The sequence below is a fragment of the Notolabrus celidotus genome, chromosome 3 (assembly GCF_009762535.1).
Source record: "Notolabrus celidotus isolate fNotCel1 chromosome 3, fNotCel1.pri, whole genome shotgun sequence".
In the NCBI taxonomy this organism is placed as follows: Eukaryota; Metazoa; Chordata; class Actinopteri; order Labriformes; family Labridae; genus Notolabrus; species Notolabrus celidotus.
The window spans coordinates 13,649,826-13,674,947 of NC_048274.1; the positions used below are offsets into that span (position 1 = coordinate 13,649,826).

The 25,122-nt window shown below is 40.7% G+C and overlaps 1 protein-coding gene across 1 annotated transcript in view; it reads right to left on the minus strand.

The window, feature by feature from the left end:
* The window catches only part of zfhx3 (zinc finger homeobox 3), a 333,992-nt gene that overhangs the window by 12,925 nt on the left and 295,945 nt on the right, over positions 1–25,122 (minus strand). The window contains exons 13-16 of the mRNA XM_034680500.1: positions 15,173–15,280; positions 4,694–4,830; positions 3,956–4,156; positions 143–266 (exon numbers count right to left, since the gene is read on the minus strand). Of these exons, the coding sequence (XP_034536391.1) occupies positions 143–266; positions 3,956–4,156; positions 4,694–4,830; positions 15,173–15,280 (570 nt within the window). The remainder of the gene's footprint in view (positions 1–142; positions 267–3,955; positions 4,157–4,693; positions 4,831–15,172; positions 15,281–25,122) is intronic.

The window sequence follows — 25,122 nt, forward strand, 5'->3', positions numbered from 1 at the left end:
TAATATAATGTTCATCTTAATTGCTCATCAAGTGATGATTACACATAATTACATGATCATTACACATAGAACACATAGGTGACACTACTGTAATTACTATAGTAGTGACTTCCTTTAAAGTAACACTGAAGGGAATACTAACCGGCTTGTTTCTTGGTGTCTTCAGCGTTAGAGTTGGCTGTTGCATGAGGGGTGCTCTGGGACTCTCGCTCTGGACTTGGTACAGGTATGAACATGCTTGCTGGCAGTGCTTCACTTGGTGATACCTGGAAACACAAAGCACAGAGGAACTTCAGTGTGAATCATCTTGTTTGGTGATAATGTAATTTTAAACATCAGTTTGAATTATAAGGAGAGAAGGAAACCTGGCATGTTGCCATTCACTGACAGTACGTTTTCACAGCCCTGTGCTTCAGTGTACGCCTATTTGAGTTCTGTTTCATCCAATTAGGATCACGGGCATCATGTCTGGTACTATCAAATTCTGGACTAATGAAAAAGAGAACCTTAGAAAAGGAGAAAAAGTGAGCGACCTATGCACATTGCATTATATTTTAGAGTAATTGCTGAATTGGATTGTGTGCTCTGTAAATGTAAAAGTGAAATCAAAAAGCAACACAATTTCATTGCTGGTAAGACGGTATGCATTTAAAACAGATTTTCTTTTTACTTTTGTGATTGGAATATATAAAGAACAAACAAGTATTGATTGAAAAAGTACAGAGAGGAACATACTTTCTCCCTGCTCTCAAAGAGTTGGATTCAGTCATGTGTGAACGACAGCATGCTCCGTTTATTTCTGTCGCTAACCTAAAACTTTTCCTATTCCTCCCTCTCATAAATTCTTTATTCCCATAAAACCTGATAATTCATCAGAATCACTCATTAACAGTTCTCTATTTAACAATAATCACGGGCTGAGGCTGGGTGAGGTCGGGAGATGAAGCCCTATCTTTTTTTTCACCTTTGTCCAATTAACTTCTCAAACAGAGTAATCAGGTTTACTCTACATGCTGCATTTCAATTCACACCATCCCACCAAAAATATCCTCTGCTGCCTTCAGCTTTTTGCTGAAACTCAGTTTTGAGGCAATCTGAACATAAAACCCACTGACAAGGCTGAAGTGGTCTTTCAGGAAAAAAAAACGGACAAATGTTTTCTTCAAATTTTAACTGAGGGTGAAAGTGAGATCAGATACAGTTTTGAAATGAGGGAGGCAAAGAGGGAACAAGTCTTGAAGAATGCCTTGTGGTGAGAAAGCAGTCTCTGGTTCAGTTCTGGTTTAAGACCTCTGTCTATGTCTTTATTTAGCTTCCCCATGACTTGCTCTTTCCTCTTACTGGTCTGATGAAACTGGGACTAAAAATAAAGGAGGATACAGTGTCCAATCTGTGTGGGTGAGGCATTGGCTAATTCATCCTATCTAACACATGCTTTTTGATTACTTCTCTGATAGGCACAGTGAGGACGCAGCTACAAGGACTGTGGCATCACCTATAGCCTACAGGCCAGATCCACATGGAGCACAATCGCTCTGGAGTAACAAAAGCTTCAAGGTTAGAGAGAACATTAACCCTTCTCTTCACGTGGTTCAACCCTATGTGGTAAGTGTGGTCAAAACTGAAGCAGGAAACAAGCATTCATGTCCTTCTTTGTTTTTATTACCTTACTAGCTCTTTAAAAATGAAATTGGAAAACAAAACAAAAAAGTAATAATTTACATTACAAAGTGGAATGTTTCTAGACAACAGCTTCATTAGAGGATAAGTGGAAAAAGCAGAGTATCCCAAGGTCACTTTTAATTTGGACGGCCTAATTGGCAAACATAGTTCAAAATGGCCATCATCCAGCCGGACTGAGAATTAATGAAGCACAATTATTTTCATTACCCCTATCTTACAGGGAGAGAAAATGAGACGTAGAGTGAGAGAGGGAGGGCAGGAGGAGTGTCAGTGTATGACATATATATACTGCACTGTGTATATATATACATATACATATATATATATATATATATGTACTGTATATGAGACAGAAAGACATGAAAGACATGGGGTGGTAAGAAAAGAGGGAGGACAGAAAGTAGAGAGGATGTGTGGATGAAGGGATGAAGGGTGGGAGAGTGAATGCATCATTATGCATGCTTGGCAAGAAATAAAAGTCACCTATTTCAGAATTAATTAGGCTTCTCTCCTCAGACATGTGAAAAGGATAAAGTACCGCTCCGTCTGCATTCAGCAGTTATAAAAAGGTACTAGCTTTAATGTGTGTTATATTACCTCTGTTCTATCACCGTCCTCTTGTAGTGGTTCAGTACATTACTACCTCTATAAAAGAAATAAATATTGCTGTCTACCATACTAATGTGCTTGCCATTTACTTTCTAGATGGGGGATGAAGATGGCTTTTGCAGCAGACAGAGCAATGTTTTACTCTGTGATTGTCCAGCAAGCTATTTAGTTTCACAGAAATGAACAGAACAAAGATTTGCTCAGTGATTTATAAGAAAACAGGGCAAATAAAAATTTTATTTCCCCTTGATGAGCATTAAAGGCGGCCAAGAAAGCATTCTCTGCAGGTAGAGGAGGGTGCACAAATGCATTGCAGCTAAAATAAATGTGCCTTATAAGAAAAGATCACATGACTCAAGCGACAAACACAAATTTATGCATCTCATTTCCTTTAGACCTGAACACTGAGGCAAACCTTTTGAAAGTGTTTATTTCTTTTATAACAGTCCGTACATGTAGGCATTTTTTTGCCTGATGGGTAGTGAATAAAATAAGTTATACTGCTTCTTCTGTAGCGGAGAAACTGTTTATTTAATTTGTGTAATTTATCAGTGTCAAAATCATTCTAACATCAAGATGAAAGGCTTTGTTTTGACGTGTACTCCGCTGATCATAGAAATAGTGAAGAATGTCAAAGTGGTAATAAATGAACAGGAAGCTGAGAGACCAAATCTTCTTAAAATCATTTAAAACGATACAAAAAACAGATTATGAGTTCCTCTCCCTCTCATGACTACTCTAGAAGAAAGTCTGAAAAAGATTCTCTTGATGATGCTGACATAAAGACAAAGAAAAAGAGAGGAGAAATTGGCATCTTTAAAGGCCAGATCATTTCCAAAGAGCCAAAGGGGATGTCTGCAGCTATTTCACAATTAACACCATTTTTGTGGTTTATAAAGGATTGCATTTAAAGAAGGTGGGACAGACATAACATTGTTCTTACAGCTGGGCAGTCACTTCAGTGTGAGGGTTTGATTAAAAGTGAGTGACTCATCCTCTTAGCATTGCTGGACCCTTATGCTGGTCCTTGACCTACCCCGCACTGTGCAATGTGAGTGCTTATCATGAGTGATATAGCACAATGCAGGCCTAGGTAGCATTGATTAGACTGATGGATTAGACTCACAAACAGGAACTTATAGGAGGAAATGGTATTCAAGATATTTGACATGACAGAGAGAAATTTGAATCAAACTTAGACTCATGTTATGGAAACAAAAACATGTATCTAGGAAGCAAACTCCTTTATGTATGTACGTTTATGAAAACCTCAAAACTTGGCATTATCTACAGCTGATTAAAAGGCTCTAATCTGTCTTTTAATTTGAAGCAATGTTTTAATCTGAGTCTACGCTTTCAATTCTTGTTTTTTCATACATCTCTTGTGTTTTTGTCTTGTTAGGCATTTCAGAGTTTTAATTTTTCATTTCTAATACTTGAATTTTTCCCACTGATCTCCTTTGGTGTTGAAATATGTATCTTTTGTTGTACATTTTGCTCTTTTTTTCCTCAATTTGTTCCTCAGAAAGCACTTTGGGCAATTTTTTTTTGTGTGAGGTGCTATAAAAGTTAAGTTTAGGTTTATACTCTATTGGCTAAGGGTGCTGGTTGACCACAGTAAATAAAAACAACATCAGGTAAGCTTACAGGAAACAGGACTTACTGTGGAAATGAGCTTATCCACACAGTCAGGAGCCACACTGTGGAGGTGTGTGAGGTGGAACTGCAGGTGGACCTTGTTGTTGAGCATGTCCTGGCATAGCGGGCAGCGTAACATGGGCTGGACAGAGTGCTGCGTCATCACGTGCATTCTGAGACGGTTCAGGTCAGTGTTGGTGAACTTGCAGTAGGGGCACTGGTACATCTGAGTGAAGGGAGAGATAGAGACAGAGGAGAGAACAAAGAGGGGTAGAGGGTTAATAGGGTTGAAATGGGTGCGGTGAGGAGAGTGGGCCCTGCTTAGAGAGGAGGGGAAAGATTTGGGCCCCCTCTCCCTCAAGCAGACGCATCCCTCTGATCACAGACCACTGTGCAATACTGAGCACCTCAGATTCTTGGCACCCACTTCAAAGTGCTCTTATCTGTCAAATACTATATTGATTTTCCACCGTATATACAATTAGCAGTGCAACTGAAGCAGAAATGTTAAAATAATTTTCAGTAGAAAAAGTGAGCCTGCATAATATAAAAAGGTCACTCAGATAACTAACTAACTAAATTACTCAAATATATTAGATGTATTTTTTACGTTTCTTATTTTAATTGAAGTTTGGAGCTCATAATGAGGGTCTGGTAATTGAGGATAAGATAACCTTAAGCAAGGCTCCTCTAATTCAAAGAGAGAGTGTTTGATGAGCATCTGAGGACATCGATGGTATCAAAACTGTGTGGCACATCTCACCTGCTCTCCAGCGCTCTTCTCAGCTGTCCTGGGACGCTTCGAGGAAAGCGGGCTCTCTGAGGTCTCTGACCTCGAGGAGGGCCTCTTGGAGGGGATCGGGGAATCTGACTGGTGCCGTTCTTGGTGGCCGGTCACCGCTGAACATACACCGGGAAAAACAGAGGGATAGAGAGAGAAAGAGCAGACACGTCAAAACAAGGTGAGGACTCAGCAGCCCGGGAGCAGATCAATCACTACGAGTGTGGATGGAGGGCTTTTAAATGTCTTTCAGAAATGTGATAGAACTGCATTTCATAGAGACTGTGAGGAGAAGGTGTTGTTACCCAGCTCATGCCCCCCCGTAAAAAGTACCACTTTTCAGTGTCGGGATATCATGCAGCACCATAAACAGCTTATGAAAATATGAATTTGCCACAGGGTGGGACTGACCACACAAGTTTCTAAACTTAGGAGAATGTACACAGACATCTTGTGACCTCAATATTTATTTATATTTTATATAAGTGAAATCCTCCTGATATTGTCACACAGTCATATATGGGAACAGAGCCAACAGCCTAACAACATTTTGTACAATTTACTGTGTTTAATACAGAAAGGATGCACTAGTGAGAGACGAAGAGGGCTGAAATGATCAGTTTTCAATTGTAAATCGTTAAAAGTCAGATTCATGCCTCAAAAAAGATAATGTTAAGGAATTGGGAAAGAAGGGCTTTTTCCTGAAGCAGTGTCTACAGTTCGGCCCAGCTTAAAAAAACATCCCTCTGTTTTCATAAGCAGGGGAATGCCAGTTAAATTATCAGTTTCAGCTATTTCTGCTCCAAGCTAAGCCCTCTCCACAGCGTTGTGCTGTAGTTCTTTACAAGTAGACTGTGACAAAGAAAAAAAGGGGGTGGCAAGATTAGAAAGCCTCTGTTCAAACCCATGAGCAGATCTTGATTTTCCCTCAAAGCAAGGCTGCATACAACAACAAAATGCCATACAATGGAAGATTTTTCTCGACATAAAAACACGCCACTGGGCTCAAAGATGGCATCAGACTGATGATTAGCCATACCTGAGTATACTGACAGGATGCTTAAGCTCCCATGTTTGAGGAAATGTAACTACAGGGTACCCTTATTGTTATGGTTACTTCAAGTTTTTCACTATAGCTCATAAACTAAATCATAAATCAACTTACCCTTAAAAGCAAAGTACAGCAACACAATAGTCACCAATACCAATACAGAATATCATGGCTTCTCTTTATGTCTACAGAGCAACGGCTCACACAAGAGCCCCTACAAACCACTTTAAAACTGCTCCACTTTACAAAGCAAAAGAGAAACCAGAGGCTGCACGCAGGGAGGCATCACAGCTGAGAACTCAGCTAAGCTCAGGCTCACTGAGAAGCTAAACCCACATGTAGCCAGCATGGGGGATCTGCAGTAGCACCACGCTTTGTCACCAGTGGAAAGAGTTCACTTTGAAACTTAAAGAGGTGTCTTGCCGAGCCCTAACAAACCCATGAAGAGTTAAATTTGGCCTGATTTGTACAGTCCTGGTAGGGCAAATTGAGAGCAGAGGGCATTGGTAAAGGGGGGGTGTGGTTTGGCGGCGGGGTCAGGTTAAGCGGGGCTGACCACGCTCCTGCTCCAGACATTAAAATGTCAGCTCCAATCAGGACGAGGGCAGTTGAGCTGATTACCCAGTGGGGGACCTGGCTTTGGACAGAGCAGCCTGCGAGATCTCCCAGAGACATCGGGATCAGCCAGGGAGGCCCTATTAGGGTCCAGTCACAGTCAATCCTATTAAACACATCCGCCAATAAACAAAGGGAATGTTAAACAAAAGGAACCTCCCATTCCCTGACATTAACCTCTCAGTCATGGTCCTGTCCTCACCACTTCCTCCTCCACCTCCACCTCCTCCTCAGCTCCACTTGATTCCACTCGGACTTCCCTTGAACTCATCTCTCCAGGAAAACAAGGACAGTGATCTCTGGGTCTTGGCTGTTTGTCTCTACATCAGCAGCTTGGTTAAAGAATTAGTAACTTTTGACTTTTCCCCAGGAGACTAATAGTTACGCATTAGGAAAGAGAAACTAACTGCTCTTTAGGCTACAGGAATATCAAATGCAAAGCAAAGAAGCACAAAGTTTTCTGCACCCACTGCATGGGAAAATCTACAGATTGATCTAAAACTTCAAAACTAAGCCGAAAAATGTTAGTGCAATCTTTTGAGTCCTAGCCTTTTTGTGTTTTAATGGTTCATCTAATCATTTTTATGCTCCTCTTACCCCCTGCATGAGTTTGTTTTCTGTTGAATCTATGTGTTGCTGATATTTTTGGCTAGAGAAGAAGAAAGTGAGTCAAATCTGGTTAAATAAGATAAGAAAACAAACAAAAAAGACCTAAACACAACACAATCTGTTAAAAGTATTACTATCTTATTGCAGCATTTTTAAGAACATGCCCGTCACTGCAAAAAGGACGACAACAACAAAGTGGAACTGCATTAGTGCACTGACAGAAGGAGACAAACAGTATTTAGAAACTTCTACAAGTTTAATTACTCATCATATCTTATTACTTAAAGTTTTAAGAGTGAAAAGAGCCCACTTTGTGTTAATTAGAGCAGGTAGTGCAGGGCATGTGCCACAATTAGAAAGTACAGCACAGAAAGTAAGCATGGATTAAGCACACACGAGTATCCTCTCAGCCTCTTGATTAAGAGGATAAACATAATTGATTAGAAGTATATTCCACTTTCACATTTGCTCACTAAGTACCAGAGAGGTGAAACAAGTGGCTGTGCAGGGACCAACACCAGCTTTCTATCTCATGGTGTGTTATGTTTATGTGTGTGAGGGACTCTAAGAGAGGAGGGGAGCAGGGGGGGCAGATGGAGGACCGGGGAGGCCTACTCACACGCAGTCTCTCCATCGTCACGGCCAATTAGGACTCCATAAATCTGATCAATCGCCTTCTCGAGAACTCTACACCATGACTAACCTCAAAGTACTGTATCCTGTTTTCTCTTGTCAAAAGTGATGAAAAAGTGACCGAGACATTGAAAAGCTTGAAATGAAATAGAGTTAACAGATTTGGAGCCTTTGTCTCTGTGTAGAGGCTAATATGGCAGATTGGACACTGCTACCCAAGCACATGTGAAACACACGGATGTGCAATCAGAACCAGTGACCAAAAACTTGGGATCTAATGGGGTCAGGTAAAGGACTCTTACACGAACTATTTCTTGCCAAGAAAGAGGAAAAAAACACTGAGATATGCTATGGACGTCAAACATGGTTGATAATAACTATCAGTGAGGCCGAATTTCACCTTCTGACACTGTTCATGCTGCTGGATGCAGCTTGGAGAGGATAGAGAAATGTTTTATACTCAGTCTATATCACTGCAGTCTCTCTGTTTAAGGCTTTGTAAGACTGTAGTGTAACTTTTAAAGGCTTTGATGTAATAATTCAAATGCACATATAGTATACAAACATGTAGCATGCACTTCAATTATATGTTTGCCTTGAAAGGCCAGTGGAATATATCTGATGATGTCATTTTTAAACAAAAATAACCTTATAATTGGAGATTTATTCAGATTATTCTTAATTTCACAGACACAAACAATGGCAAACTAGATTTCTGACATGCTTGTTTCATTTAAGGTAATCTGCATATATATGCGTTATCTCCTCTTCGCAGGACTTCTTGGATGGCAGACAAAAACTCACAAAATAAGACAAAGATTCAGAATTTGACCTGCTAAATACAAGTTTTAAAATCACAAAGCTGAGCAAAAAACTAAAACTACACTTAAATTCTGTATTTAAACCTCAGTGGTTAGTTATATTAACAAAGCTCGTCCTCAGGGGACCACTCATGCTCTCCCTCTGTCAATGACCTAAATGTCTGTCAGGATTCTAGCTGCTGTTACCCCGACCTCTCTCCTCGGCCTGGTCATTTCACACATACCCCCTCTCATCCACACCAAACCTTCTCTGACACATACATCGGGTGGGCTTTTGTTTGAAAGCACAAAAGGCAACGCAAGAGTGGAGAAAAAAAAAAAACTAAGAGTCAATTAGGTGATTATTAATTCATGCCCCTTTTCCGTAAACCAGAGGCTTTTGTGCTGTCGAGTCCCGTAAGTGAATTGGACTTTGGCACCTTGTCTCACCTCGTCTAGCTGGACTGTATTATTGAAGCAGCAAAGGGCGGCTGTCAGCACACTGTACTGGTCTCTGGAGCAATCACAGTCTTGTTGTGCTTTTAAAAGAGGGGGAAAAAAAGATGGTGGCTGGACAGAGTGACTGACACAGCACAGACTGAATTAACCATGATGGGTTATCTGCCATTGAAATCTTCCAGGAGTGCAATCACAGCTGCCATTTATCTGTTTTGTCCTTGAAGAATGTCATATACTTTCTAAAATGTTAGTTACAGTAGAAAAAAACTAAAACATGTAAGCAAGTGGGAGACAGGGAAAGATTCCTGGTTTGGGGAATTCCCCTCCTATTGACTGACTGACTGACTGACTGACTGACTGACTGACTGACTGACTGACTGACTGACTGACTGACATGGGGTCCTCATCATCTCCGGAGCCTCTGCCCCCTCATTACCACAGTTCCTGTCTGGCCGTGGCAGCTTTAGGCCTCTGGTTGTAAAAAAAAAAAAAAAACATAACCTATCATCCAGCAGGTCCACGCCAGCAGGCTGCATAACTTTACTGTCACTTTGCCCGGAACAACCACAGTCTGACAATCAAACTCAAACTGAACACACACATTCTCTGCACAGTGAAACCCAAAGATTGTCAGTGGTGCGCTCCGTGAGAAATGTGTCCCCTGATCCTAAACTCCTGAAAACCTTTCACCTTCACACTGCAGAAGGCTCCTGAAGCTCCTCTGCTGCTTGAAATGTAGAAAAGCCTGACCTCTATTCCCTCTGCAAGCTGGCCATTAATATGGAGATGATTCTACTCCCCAAGTGCTTAAATCCATTCTCTTTGAATGATATGCTAACAATACCTGAATATTGTCTTTCCCTTTTTCCTATATCTATCCAGGTTTTTAATCTGCAGCCGGTGTCAGAGCCCAGAGCAATAAAGGGCAGAAAGTGTTCATCTTATACTTCTCAGGTAATTATTATGCATTCATTTTAAAAGAAGAGAAAACCGAAACCTTGAACTAAAGATATTGAAGGTACATATGAAATCATTTCCTATTACTCCCTGGTCATATTTCTTATTCCTATTACAATCCAAATTTGCATTTATAGAACAAAACACTTCACGTCGTTGAGACAGTGCTATGCAGCCCCACGACATGATTGCAAGAAGTGAAAATCTGAGATAAAGAAATTGAGAAGGAATATTAATTAGCAGAGGTGTTATTAATCTTCAGGCTGCTGAACAACAGGATGACACAGCGTTCACCTTTACAGGACGTTCAGAGACACAATACTGCTGCTCGGCCATTAGACACCTCGTGGTAAAACTCATAAACACTGAGCTTTCAGGGAGTTGGCTCGCAAACAAGGACAATTTATGGCCTATTATCTTCAAAGACAAAAGGAATTACAATTTGAGGGATGACGAGCACTCAAAGGACGTGATATGAATATGTAAACATTTTCAGCGCTCTGTCTCTTGATTTCTCGCACTACTTAGGGTTGAAAAGCAATAACAAATCACCACTGCGCTGAATGTCTCCTGTTTGGAGTTACAATAACAGAAACTTGAATAATTTGGTTGTAACTAACCATAAGCATGCATTTTCAACTTTAATCAAGGCTCATATCAACTTCAGCTATGTCTAAACTGTTGTGCAGCAAACAGAACATTTGGTTTGTCTGATCCTGGATGAGAAACTCCCAGCAAATTACAGGGCACAGTAAAAAATGAGCAAACTGCAATGCCACTGTGCTGGGTCTAGGGGATGCTAATCATCATCTTTATTATACAGACGGAATGCAGCATCTACATGGCACAGCACAACATCTGCTCTTGCTTTACACAACACACCTGAATGTGTATATGTGCATGCTGAAGCACATTTGAAAACTAGAGCTGCATGGAGAGAGGAGTAACCAGCACTGAGCATCCTACAGAGGAAGGTGAAAGAAAACTAGTAATCAAGTTAATATGTTATAAAATAAGCAAATCAAAATGTGTTGATATCTCATCCTGAATATTGTACATTTCTACAAGTCTACAGTAAATACTTATAAACATATGTAAACGAAATAATAGAAGCAATACTCCTGCCTGAGGTGTTTATCCTAAAATGCTAAATCATTAACACAGTCCTCATACATTTAGTGTTACTAATCAAGCTCAATTTGTGAGCTGTTAGGGGCACATTTTAAGCATAATTATCTGAAAATACCACAATATGCACTATTTATACACAGACAATGTAAAAGCAGCGTGCAGCCACTAATCAAATGTTGAACTGGAACATGAACACCTTTAATTGGTGCTCCACAAAACTATGTCAAAATACTCATACACACTAACACCTTCTCAAAAATAACATTTAAGGTCAAGCTAATAAAACAAGTCCAGCACAGAAAGTGATTCCATGAATGCCTTCACTAATTACAACAATAAATGTTATGGTTTGTTTCTATGTCAAAAAAGTCTGTGATATCACTTTGTTAAAGGCATTAATTAAGAACAACAATTTTCATCATATTATAGATACAGTAAATCCTCATTTTCACAGATACATACGTTACTGATGCATCCTGCGTCTTCACTTCAGCCCTTATCAACCTGAGTCCTATGTTATCGTATTCTGACCAGCTTCAGATATTGAAAGCTTCCTTGTTCTATTGCATATGATGAGAAAAACTCAACAAAGTGATCTGATTCAGAACGCTCCCTATAAAAATACAGTCTTACCATAATTATGAGGACTGTAAACACAGTTGATCAAGCATTGATTTAAATAAAAACAAACATATGTACATTTGTTTACGAGTACATAATTCATATTGTAGTATGTCTCATGTTCATTGTATTCAGTAAGTATTGTAATTGATTTAATCTCCTTCAAACTGTCTGAACATGGGGGTGACCCTAAGCTCAAAAACCATTTGCCCCCTTTGCATCCACCAGATAAATCTAATGTTAGAAAGAGCTGTGACAAGAATTATTTATCGAGCTCAGTTTCAGGGGATTACCCTCTCCCACCGCTAAAACTACAGAACCATTTTTCTCCCACTCTTCCTCATCATCATCATCCGACAAAGCCCTCAACTTTCAAATACAACCTTTCCCATACAGGTATTTAAAAAAGTCAAATCACATTGTGTCCGACTCTGCAGGTGTATTAACAATTCCTCTTTCTGCTCTCCTCACCTTCCCATCTTCCCCTCCACTCCCTGCCTTCCTCCTCCTTGCTGCATCCCCATACATTCAGCTGCTGCATAAATACACCTCCTGCTTTAATGAAGGTGAGCATCCCGCTCCTCCTTTTGCAGAACATCTTCCTCTTTTTGACCAGTGCTGTCTCAGCTTGATGAAGAAGGTGTGAGGAGAGAGGAAGGGGCTTATGGCTATCCATATACATATTTCATACCTAGCATTACAAATGACCCTTTGAATTACTAATCATGCAGGATGATTTAATCGCAGCTACCTCCAACACGAATACCACTGTCCAAATAGATTAAGATTACAGTATTCTGCTTATAATCACTCTTTTTTCAAAAATAAGAAATTTGCATTTTGGTCTGTCAGGATGCATACTTTTGTTTTTATACTGTAAATCATAAAAACCTGCTCCACAAGCTGCCTTCAGGATGGAGGTATATGACACTAACATATGCCTGAGTGCCTGTGCATGTACATTTAAGTATTATCTTTGAGATAAATAAAAAACAACAGAATAATGAAGGCATCTTTCAGGAGGTGACATGCTGAATACATATGCATTTTACAAAGGCTTCTGATGTACCTCTAAATGATTTTAATGAATAGTGAGGAGCTGTGGAACAAGAAAGAGAAAATAAGATTGACAGTGGCTTTAAAAGGGAAGAAGCCTTTTTTCTGTGAGCGCTAATGCTGTCTGTCTGACAGTGACTGTCATTTGTAAAGGAACAATGTTGTGCTCTGTTCCAACAGCTACATGACAATGATGAGAAGAAATACTTCAGTAGTTCTAATGATGGACCTTAGAAACAGCTCCGCCTCAGACAGTGGGAGACTGAACACCTTTCAGATAAATAACAGGTTGGCCGGGATGCTCATACACCACATTCTAACACGCACGCCATCTGTGTGCCGACTGTACAAACATCTTCAGACAATCAGCAGCCAAACAAGCGCTCCTCTGTTTACCAAATGCATTGTGAGGTCTTCCCTGCTTTTTCTCCAACAAGATAGCTTTTCTGCTCTCACTCTGAATGGGCATTGTGTTCATCATCTCAAAAAGTTTGAAGTACAAAAAAAAAGGACCCTTCCATTAAACTACAGCTGTCGAGCTTTCGCTGACAACACAGCCTTGAACCCCACACCCCACCTTACCCACCCACCTTTTCACTGACATCAAACAGAACCTCAGACCTGGTTCCCTAATGCACATGCTATTTTTAACTAAGCGTTTCTAATAAGCTGCTGGGAAGCTGTAAATTTTTCATATGCAAGCACATATTTCCTTTGTGAAAACACAGAAACACACTTATTTGGTGATTAGCGACTGACAGAGGGGAGGAAAGGAACTGAATATGCTTGTATCAAATTGCATGCCTTTCAAAAAGGAGGAATCCTAATGCGAAGAGTCGTCTTCCTGTGCACCACAGGTATGAGTGAATTATTAATCGGCCAGCTCATTTTAATGCTTTTTAAAGTGCTTTATTTTGATGTGCTAAAACATACTTTTAGCCATATTCAGTCAGGCATGCATATCATTATTTCTCCCATCAAAGAAGAGTGTCGCCCTTTCAAAGAGCACAAACAACTCAGCCTCATTTAAAATAGAAGTTCGAATATCAAAGACATTTTACAAAGGCTGGGCTTCAAACACCGTGATGAAGTTTTTTTTTCTACACTTTATAAAAAAACTTCGGTATGCAAAAGGTCTGGATTGTTTTCCAGCTTTTAACCTGACTAGTGTAAATCAAAACATCCTGCAGTAACACAAGAAGTTAGACATGTGAGAAGCATCTATCCAGGCCTGGAACTGTTCAGTGTCATCATTATCAGAAATCTCTTCTATTGAATAAGACATGTCTTAACTGCCAGCATTGTTTTTCTTACACAGGCTCACAAAGCAAACCGTGCATGAAAGGGAAAATTAAAGCACATTTCATCTACACTTACATTTGAATGAAAAAGTCAGCAAACAAAAGATCTATATATAATAGTGTTTGCAGTATTGTGATGCACAGACAATGTATGTGTCAAATCTAAAGTTTTACACACGCTGAAAATAATATCTCATTCATGTTGATGGTACAAAGCTGGGAGCACTGTGAAAGATAGCCAGGCAGCATCTTTATTAAAAGAACTGAAAGTTTTAAAATCTGTACCAAATTGAACAATCTTTGAAAAAACAAGTTTAACCACTACCTCCTGTACCAGTGTTGAATTAGCATCTTTACAGGTTCTACTTTGAAATAAAGAAACAAAAACTTTCACCACCTTTTGCAGTTTTTGTCTGATACAAGAGCTTCAAAAAGTTGTGTACTTCTTCAACATATAATCACAGAGTTGCTACCTTTAATTGAGTATAAAAACAAAAACTATGTACATATTTCCCCTTAGGTGTAGTGACTATCACAACTACCCTAACACAAACGTCTCTTAAACCCACAAAGGGTTCACAATGCATCCATGTCAAACCTCCAGGCTTGAACCATATGGAATATGAAAACATGTCTAAGATTAGAACCTAAATTCCTCCCAAAATACTTAAAATGCTTTCTGAGAAATGCAGCCCACACTTAACCACAGGTTGTGTGGGCCTAAAAGCTCCTCCCCCTCACTCTTAGCTCAACCTCCTGTTTAGGATTCACCACCTCCACCTGTCAATAAAGAGACCTGCAGATAAAACCATCCTGATCTGATAACATTAAACACAGGTAAGTGTTGACTATGTGTGCAGCCAAGTTGAGCAGGGGGGCAGAACTATCACATGTGTACACACATGGCTCATGCAGGCCCCCTCTCTCCACATCACGTACTGAGCAAAAACAATACATGGGTCACATGTCACCTGAACATATCCTCTAAATTGATAGTTCATCCTGACCTAAATACAACAGGATAAAAGTGTGGCTTTTGAAAACCATCAGTGGATTTAGGGAGTTTTGTGAAAAAGTGAATAATGCTTTAAGGTCTTTCAATATTTTGTTTAAATATATTTAATGTAATTTACAAATGGCCTGTTGTCCAGCACCATTCAGTTGCAGGGCCACATGTTTCCTGTGTGTAGTTTTCCATAAATGTGTGTGTTGTAAATATTGGCCTTACCTGTCCCTTTGGTGAGCTCCTTCTCCCCCCCACTTTCTCTGTCTTTGGTTTGGTCCTCCTGGTCTGTGGTGGTCTCACTAGCAGCCTCCACATCCTCACTCAGCTCTCCTGGAGGGGGAGGGAGGACGGGATATGTAAATTACTACGCCATCAGAATTGGTGGAAGCACTTAAAGGGACGGCAGCGTTTTTTTCTATAGGAGCTTGCAACAATTACATATGCTGACACACAGTTGCAAGGCTGGCAGACAAAGAGGGCAGAATCTGCGTCCTGCTTTCTGTCCCGTGCTGTCTGATTATCTCTGTGATATTTTGACAAGAATTATAGAAAATAATTTGACTTAAAGAGAGATGAATCTATCTACTATGTACTGGTTAAGATAAGTATATTTTTACTGAAGATTTTAAAATAAATGTATTATTTTTCTCCATGTATCCACGATCATGACATAAATAAGGATTCCTCTGTTTAATGTGGACATTGAACTGTAGCAAAAAAAATTCAAACATCTGGTCTGAAGGGGCAGATGGAAAAATAATTGTCTGAGCTATATTCTTCAAGAGAAGGACCTTATACTATACATTCTCCTTTGCACACACATTCATTACTGTCCCCTGCTGCAATCTGCTAGGTTACTTACAGATCCATGCCTCATGTCACTACTCCCCCTATCCCACTATCGCCAAAAAATAATCATAAATATTTAAAACTTTTAGAGCCACAATTCATTGCATTTTATGCCAAGTCAAAGGCAGAAATCCCCTGTAACCACCTTAAAAGCCTCAGCTCGATATATCAGGCCATTTAGAAGCGTCGAAGTCCAAACAATGGATATCCGATAACGCCATTTGTAAGTAACACACAGAGGAAAAGATAGCAAAAACAGATAATAAAAAGGGCATCAATCTTGTTTATTTCCCTCCAGTGCCCCCTGAACATCCCCTCTGCCTGTTAAGTTTGTTTAAAAGTAGTGGGACTTCCATGCAAGAGCATTGATTTGACAACAGTAAACTAGGCCGCAGTCAATAGGCCCTATCAGTTATTACACCAGTCAGCTAATTCTCAGCAAATGTACTTAAATACTCTTTAGAAAATGCTTTCATGCTCAGGTCTCAGCTCTATGAGCTATTGATATATTGACAATGCTACAACAGCTACTGAAATATCCTGTTCAAGTATTCAAGCCCTGCAGTCATCACACAGCCAATCTGAGCTCACCACATGACTACCCACAGCCAAAACCACTTTTATGATGCTACATTATCCCAACGCTCACTGTTTATCCTGTCACTTATGAAATATTACACACACTGTGTGCAGATCATCATGTTCTTTAACTCTGCTCTGTGTAATTAGCACAGATACACTGTGAACACATTCTGGGACCATAAGTATATTTGCATACTCTTCTTGGTGGAGTATCATACGACATATCAGTTTCTGTCCATGAGGAGTGAATAAAACATGAAATGCAAAGAAGTCATGTAGAAGAAGAGAAAGATACATTAAAATCAAACAATTTCATTGTATGATAATTTTTTCCCCCTCCTATGTAGACTACAAGAAATAGATATTAAGGAACATCTCTAAACATATTTAGGTATTTCTAAGGCTCAAATAAAAACATCTTACTTATAAAAGGTTGACTGAATACAGACCAGGCTCCAAGCTTATATAAATGGAGTTATTAAGTTTGGAAAAAAGTCAGTGGAAAACTCCTTTGTATTACTGGAAGGACAGCAGCAATATCTTCCATTTCCTGCTTGCTGATACACATGCTGTAGGAAACAGCTGTGTGAGCAGAGTGACTGGCATGTGTGTTGCATTGTTACACATTATTGCTAAAAGCTGATCCTGTAATCCAATGATCCTGTGTTTAAATGAAAATATTAAAAGGGATCATGGCTACTTGTAAAAAAAACAAAACATTTTTAAGAGTTCCTTGGATCCCACACACATCAATAAATTTCATTCTTTTATTTTTAACCATGTTTCTATTTTGTTTCCAAGGTAACCCATGCATTCCATCAGGAGCAGCCCATCCCATGCTGGTGCGGCGGATCTTAAAACATTCCCAGAAAAAACAGAGATCTCCTGCCGAGTCTCACAATCCCATCTAACTCCCGCCTGCATAAATCTCCACAATTGTGTGAGAATTAGGATACTGTACAGCTGCATAGGTGCTCAGATTACAAAATAATCCCCAGGTAAATTTTTTCACCTTTAAAAACGGGGCAAGGTGTCATTTCTTAGCGACGTGACACTTGTAGTGAGACTAATTCCCCACCTACACATTAATACACACTTTGTGCTTTAACGTTACTGTGATAGACAGCCAACATTTTCATGCCATTCAGCTTCCCTGTACCCACCCCCAACTTCCTGCACTCATACTCCAGATACTTGCACATGCACTGATATTTTTCTTCCTCCTGTTTTCTGTACTTCTTTATTTAGATGTTTAATCAACGTGTGTGACACTTTTAGCACACACAACACAGAGCCCCGTCCATAATTTATGCAGAAATGCAGACATTTAATTCCAGGAGCAGTGTTACATCTCTAAGTGGCAAATGGCTTAGCCTATTCCTCTTCTCATCTGGTACGGTATTACAGAATGATTAAAGCCAGGCCGGCCATAATTAATGAAAGGTCATGAGTGGCCTAAGAGTAGGATGCAAATGGAAGAGACACTAAAACTGTAGCCATAGATTAACTCTGGAAATGGATGAGGAGAAACACTCAAAGCAATGGCAGCAGGCCATTTCTAACCCAAATCTGTGACATGTAAAGGACAATAGCCTGAAGGTTGTCTTCTAATTAATTGTCTTCATTAACCGTCCTAATACAATGATATGAAACAGTTCCATTAATCTAATCATGCAGGCTGAATAAGCCCATTGCCGACACAGAGATTACACTCATTTGTTCTGAGCATATAAATATCAGCTTTGCTCTGCCAGTCACTCAGTGGGGACAGTCCATGCTTCTCTCTGATCCACCATCTCGCAGACACACACACACGCACACACACACACACACAAATTGGAGTAGCACACAAGCGCTTAAGCAGTCTTCCTCCTCTTGTGCTTTTCCTGTGAGTGCAGAGGCTTAATCAGGCCCATAGGTGTCACTCTATACAAGCTGGGAGAGAGCATCTCGCTCACACACATTAATGAGGTGCAGGAGGGAGGGTGGGTGGGGGGGAAGGGGGGGTGGCTGAGCAGCAACAGACAGAAACACACAGAGAAGGAAGGGGGGAAGAAATATGTGGGAGATGACAAAAGCAGATGCTATGCAAGAGGCGTCCGGTGAAGATGAGACACTAAAAACGGCAAGATTACCTTCAGATGAGAGAGAGCGGCCTTCCTTTTCCCCTGAAGAGCAGTGATTACAGTAATGCTAATCAGACTGACAAGCACAAACGGCCTGATAAATAATTGATGGTAACCATTGCACTTTCCAGTATTCCTTCCCAGACTGTAGAGAAGAGCAGCAGCAAGTAATAATAGTCACTCTAGATATCTTTCACTAGGTCAGGCTCCTCCTCCTGCATGCTCGGCCTCAGCAGAATACACCGCTAGGATGATAACAGCCTTTCTTAAAGTACAGAATTCAAGTCCTACCTGAGAATGTCCTCCTCAAACAGCAGTGACAGTCTGCTCTGTTTTAGGCTGCATATACAGTTTCTCAGTCAGCAACTGTTTTTGCTATCTCTCTCAGTTTTCGTGAGTCCTGGAGAACCAGCGCGGGGGCTGAGCCGAGCGTCTCCCTCTCCCCGGCTCTCGAGTGCTCAGAGCGAGGGTTGAGCTCTGCTTCTCTCCGGGGCTCTTGTGATGAAGCCGTGTGTGTCTAAGCTCTCATTACTCTCATTATGATTATTATTGAGGCTGTTGTTATCATTTTAACCAGGTGTCACAGGATGGTACTGCATGTCAGAGAGGTGTGTGCCCCCCCACCACCAGATTTATCCAAGGCCTGGACAGCTTCCTTTTCTTTAACGCTGCACTGTCGGATAAAAAGCAATCTTATTTCACACTTCACAGACTCTATCTTTCTCCCCTACTTTTTCTTTTTAAAAATCCCCCTCTTGCTCCCCCCATCATCCCTTGCACCCCTTCCTTATATCAAAGTTGGCCTGACTCTGGACTAGAGGGTGCAAAATGAAAGTGACAGGAGGGTACCATGGGACAATGAGACACAGGACCCATGCTGAGGGCTTTCATGCATTGTCCGCTCCTCATATCAGCACCTCTGTGCCCTCATACGCAAGCCCCCCCCTCTCTCTTTTTTTTTTTTTAAAAGCACAACACACAGAATAACACTCCCTCCCCATGTCACCCCCACCAACACACACACACACACGCACGCTCTCAGGAGCAGCCTCCTAATGTCCTCAAACGCTACCTCTCTTAAAAACCACAACAAAACAAAACATGCCCACAATCTGGCCAGAGACAAGAGGGACTTTGCTTATGAACAACCAATAAACCACAACAGGGTTTTATCATTGACCAGACAGTCCACTGGACTACAAAAAAAGACAGTGTTAAAATGTGGTTTATGTCAGCAGTAACAATGTGAACATGTGTCATGCTGTGCAAAAAGAGCTTTCAAAATGAATGGCAAAATATAAATGCATGATGACAAACCTTTTGTATTTCAGTTGTATCCATTTATGAAACTCTACCATATTAGGTGTATGAGAAGTGCAAACACTAATATTAAAAATGAGTAAACCTGCAGTTAAACACAGATAATTAAGCATGAGAATCAATGAGGTAAAAGAAAAGAAAAAGCCCTTCACACTAGACCTAACACTCACAAAATAAAAGCATGCCTGCCTCTTTACCCTCCCTTCCTCCCTCTCTCTTCCTCTTTCTCTCTCTCCCTCACTCCTGCACACTTGCACATTTTGAAAAGAAAGAAGAAGAGTGAGCTACCTCAGCGCTGCTGGTCGGAGTTACGTGTTAGATTCCTGACCTGTCTATGGGGGGATTCACTGGCCTCTCCCTGCTGGCCCTGCTGTGACCTCAGGATCTAAATGTGAATGAATACTTTGTGTCTCCATGGGGCTGAGGGCAGGAGGGGAGTGGATGGAGGAGGATGATGAAGAGGAGGGGAGTAGGAGAGGGGGTGGAGGAGATGGAGGAGGGGTACGGATTTTAGGGCAGCTAATAACTAAGAAAAGTTAAAACAGCGAGTTAATCACAAACAGCAGTGATCGCTCACACTGCCTTCGAACAATTTCACCACGACACCCTCCTCCTCCAACACAATGCTTGTTCTCCTAGTGGTGCCTGCTCATCAGAACAGCCCCACAGGTCCAAAACACAACACTCAATGTGATCCCACATGCCTTTCGGAGTCACCGGCCTTCAAAAAGGACACTCAGGTCATTGAGAAACAAAGATAGAAGTCATATTTTTCAAAGTATTCTTCAGGAGAAAAAAAATTCAACATTTGCTAATTTGATTGCTAATTTCCGCTCTTGATACTTAGTAAATTAGGAACTGTTAGCACCATGTATTAAATATTTTCCCCTAAGTGTTACCTCCTGGGAAATTACACTAATTAGAAATACTTCTGGTGATAATGGCATGTTTAGATACATTACAAATAAAGTGGATAAAGTAAGTGCCGCTCTACTTCTCCTCTCTTTGTGTTTTACTTGAGTGATGAAGGAGAGGAAGATCTGGGTTAATGCGACTACACAGGGAGTGAGCATTCAGGGACTGCTCACTCTTCTGCCCCAGCTGACACAAACACACACAACACACACTCTCAGACACACACACACAGACCACACACAGACACACACACACACACACACACACACACACACACGCATACAGCACACTTCCTTGACTTTCTTGAATGTCTGAGATGATGGCCACTTGCTAACACATATTACATCCACAATGGAGGATGCAGGCTGTACTTTTCCCGGCTAGCACGGTGGACTAAAAGCCCGTATAGGGGGCAAAAACATCACTGGGCAGCGCTCTTCCATCTACCCTGCCTGAGGGACATTGTCCTGCACAAAGAGTCACTCTGCCTCTCTGCCACCCCCCGCCATGCTGCCTCCTCTTGAATCAACCTCCTTTTATTAATGCATCTTTTTCTTTCTCCACTAGCTCACACTACAATGCCTTCACCTATTTGCGGCTATTCAAAGGGACCAAACAGAATTGGGGAGGGCTGATGGGAGTGTGGGTGGGGGTGGCTGAAGGGGTGTCTGATAAAAAAAAAAAAAGGCATCACCGCTGTCATGAAGGGCAATCACATCAACACTGAAATATTCACCAGTGGGTTGGAAAATGCGATGGTACAGTTATGACAGACGAACAGGCTACTCCCCCCACTCAAGCCCTCAGCCCCCACTTCCCCCTCCTCTCCCTCCTCTCTCTCCCCATCAGGGCGGAAGCACGGTGGACACTCTGAATATGTATAACCCGGAAAATGTATTGATTTTTCATTTGGCGAAAAAGGGACACAAAAATCACATAACCTGAAACTGTCACAGCTCTTTTGTTCATAGCTCATCTCTCCTGATGTTTGGCTTTTGCCACAAACTCTCTTTAATTACCAGGTACAGCGAGCTTCAGAGCCTCCCTCCACAGAGACACAGCCACATACAGCCTGCTGGGCTTAACAAGGCAGCCCACATCTATTATATATGACATACACCCGGCAGCTTTTGTTTCATATCTGACTAATAAGCGCGCTGAATATGACTATACCCACAGTTTGTTTTATTATACACAGGATATATAGTGCAAAAAAGATTTCTTGAAGGAAACCTTGAAAATTAAAAAATATGGTCTGCCACATTAAAAATAGCACTTTCATATTAAATCTAGAACTGGAGCTTTTATTTGATGTGCTTTTCTGAAGAGGTTCTGCTTAACATTAAATTCTATTATCGATCTGAGTTTTCCCAGGTAACAGGCGGGCTGGAGCGTGTATGTTTGTCTGAGCGCTCACACTTGTGTATGTGTGTGTGTCTATTAACAGGTACTTATCTGTTTATCTCCCCTTTTAGGCACCGCAGACCAGTACAGTGGACTGTCTGAAAAAGATCTCTCCCTGTCGATTTATCGAATGCACCATTTGCATATCTTTGTAGTGCATCCATCTGCCTGTGGACTGTTCTGTGGAGGTATTAGCTCAGAAAATCAATGTTGCCATGGTTGGATGTATGTAGCGCCTACCACGGCGCGTGTTGGGAGTCCGGCTCACAGCTCCCACATGGGTCCTATTTACATGAGTCCTGCCGACAGAGGCTTTCCTGCCGCCGCTTCAATCTTTGTAAAGTTAAAGTACACAAACACATTTCTCAGCATGCCCCTCCAGAGTGGGCTGGTCTGCCATCCTCCTTGATGGTGATCTTGCCTCCTGGCCTCCAACCAATGCTCAGGGTCTAACCGGCTGTTTGTTTATGAAAGCGTGCACCCAGATAAAACAGAATCCGACATGGTCATGAATACCAATTTTGCTAATCAATTTATTTAAAATATAAAATATAAGAATCATTGATGTGTTTTCTCTCAAAGTTTGGCTTGCTAAGTTCAGATGTCTCACAGTTCAGAGGAGAGGTACAGGGCTCATGTTTCATCTTTTTCTTACCTTTTTTATTTCAGCACATAGTCGTACATAAGTTCATGCAGACGGAGTATGTAGGACATGACTTTGGATGTACAGTATATTTGTCTAGCAGAGATTGCAGTGGATACACTGAGCAACTTTTCCTCTAACAACCACTCCGGCTGGTTGCTCAAAGCTAATTGCTAAAGAAATCCAATGATTACACTGCACAAGCACTTTAAAACATCCATGAGAGTGCTACCACTTATTGAAAAAAACTTGTGCCACCTCTATCCATTCGGTTTCTAATACAAATCAAACACGGGGAGCTTTCTTTCACCATTTGTCTTTCTTTCTGTTCCTCTTTGCATAGCCCATCCATTACTTTCACATGAAATATGAAAAGGCAATATCCTCTCTGTGTTTGTACTGAAGCGTAATGCAATTGTGTTGTCATTTATAGGAAATAATCGCAAACCTCTCTTTCATTTTCCAGTTCAAATAACCATGAAAAATTAGCCTTCAATGTCAGGGAGGACAACAAAGGGATGCACACAGACTATTGCTTCACCACCGCGCTTGACATTTCTCCTTAATAGGAAAACGGCTGGTTGTTTCTATCTTTCTTTTTCAATCTTTTTCTTTTTCTAACCTCGTTTTTTCCCCTAATTAAAAAGTTCTGCGCTCAGATCTTTGTAAATCTTTTGTGCGTCTCTACTCGGTGTGGCGGGTCTATCTGTATGTGAGCATGGATAGGAGGGTTAGAAAACTCTGGTCCCATGCTCGCTGCACCCTGCTCATTAGCACCTCCACCCTGGTCTGCTAATGGCTACTGTTGGAGCAAGATGTCGCCAGACAACCACTGAGGGGCCTGGGTCACCGTGACTACCGTCCAACAGCCTGATAGATAAATAATTCAAGAGCTATCAGACTCCCTGGCAGCAGAGCAGTCCCAAAAACACACACTTATAGGACACAGCTTGTAAAGGCCGTCCTAACTGATCAGCATTTAGCCCTTACAAATGATGTACAACCAGATGTCTGCACAAGACCCCACACAATTAGCCTTAGCAGTAGTCGGAGGATCCTTCTCATTTAGAGAAATCTTTATTTTCAGTGTGAGCAGAAAAGTAATGGTAATTGCTTTCAGTATTACTGCCATTAAAGGCTTAATAGGCAGGTTGTTTTCCACTGTAATTATGTACAAAATAATAAACTAACTTTGCAGTGCAATTATTGGAGATGCATTTAACCAAGTTTATGTTTACCTCGCAGCAATAGTTACAGAGATAGTGAACAAATGTGAATATCAATACTGCAAGGTGTGTTCTAAGTATGTACTTAATATAATCTTAGCTGGTGAGCACAGATTGCCTTAATTAAGATTTGATGTATTTATATGTCAATATTTGGAAAAGGTTATTTTAAATCTAAAATAAAGTCTACAAAAAACTACCTCAAGAGAGTTATTTTTAATTGTACATCCCAAAAGGCTGGAACTAAATGCTACTGAGAAGCTGCAAGCTCTTAAAGGCACAGTGACCATTGGAAAAGCTCAGCATTTGTATCTGTATTAATATGAAATGTTTCCCTTCATAGATTTTTTTTTGTCCTCAAAAACGTCTGCTTGTCACACTAAAAAGATAACAAGTGGTTAAAGAGAAGTTACATCAAGTCTTTATAACTACACAGAAACTGGGTGTTGTGTTATGCCTCCTATGGTTTTCTTAACAAAGCACTTAAGTCGTATTTGCATACTTTTAAAACCGGATTTCATCTGGCAGTATGGCTTCTGATGCATATAATGAAATTTCCTCTCAAAGGTCTAATGAGAATGACTCATCTCATGCAATTAGCTGCTCCTTTATTCACTTCTTGTAATGTATTAATTTATTAGCACATAATTCTGAATGCTTTTCTTATTTATTTGATTATGTGCACACCTTACAGACTTAATTACTAAATAGACTCAGCGCCAGATAATGATGGGAGGCAATGGACCAGCTCAACCATCGTTTAAACTAGTTATCCTTCTAATCTCAGTGGTATATGGCGCCTGTGTAAATCTCAGACTAATCAGTATGCAAAATTGGCTTTCAATCCTACCTGGAACTCAAAAATAGCTCAGAATGACACTTGACAGATCAGGCCTACATTTAATTATGCTGTTCAGATTATTGGAATGGCTCTCAACTGTTCTCTCTTCCTTGTCTTTTTTAACTATTTCTGATTATTAGAAAAAAAAAAGTGGCTTAACTATGCATTTCTATGTGTGCTTATATGTACTCTAACTTGTCTTGTTGCGATTCTTCATGAACATGTCATAATACTGTGAAAGTGGGCTGAAAGCTCCTAGAGGGGTG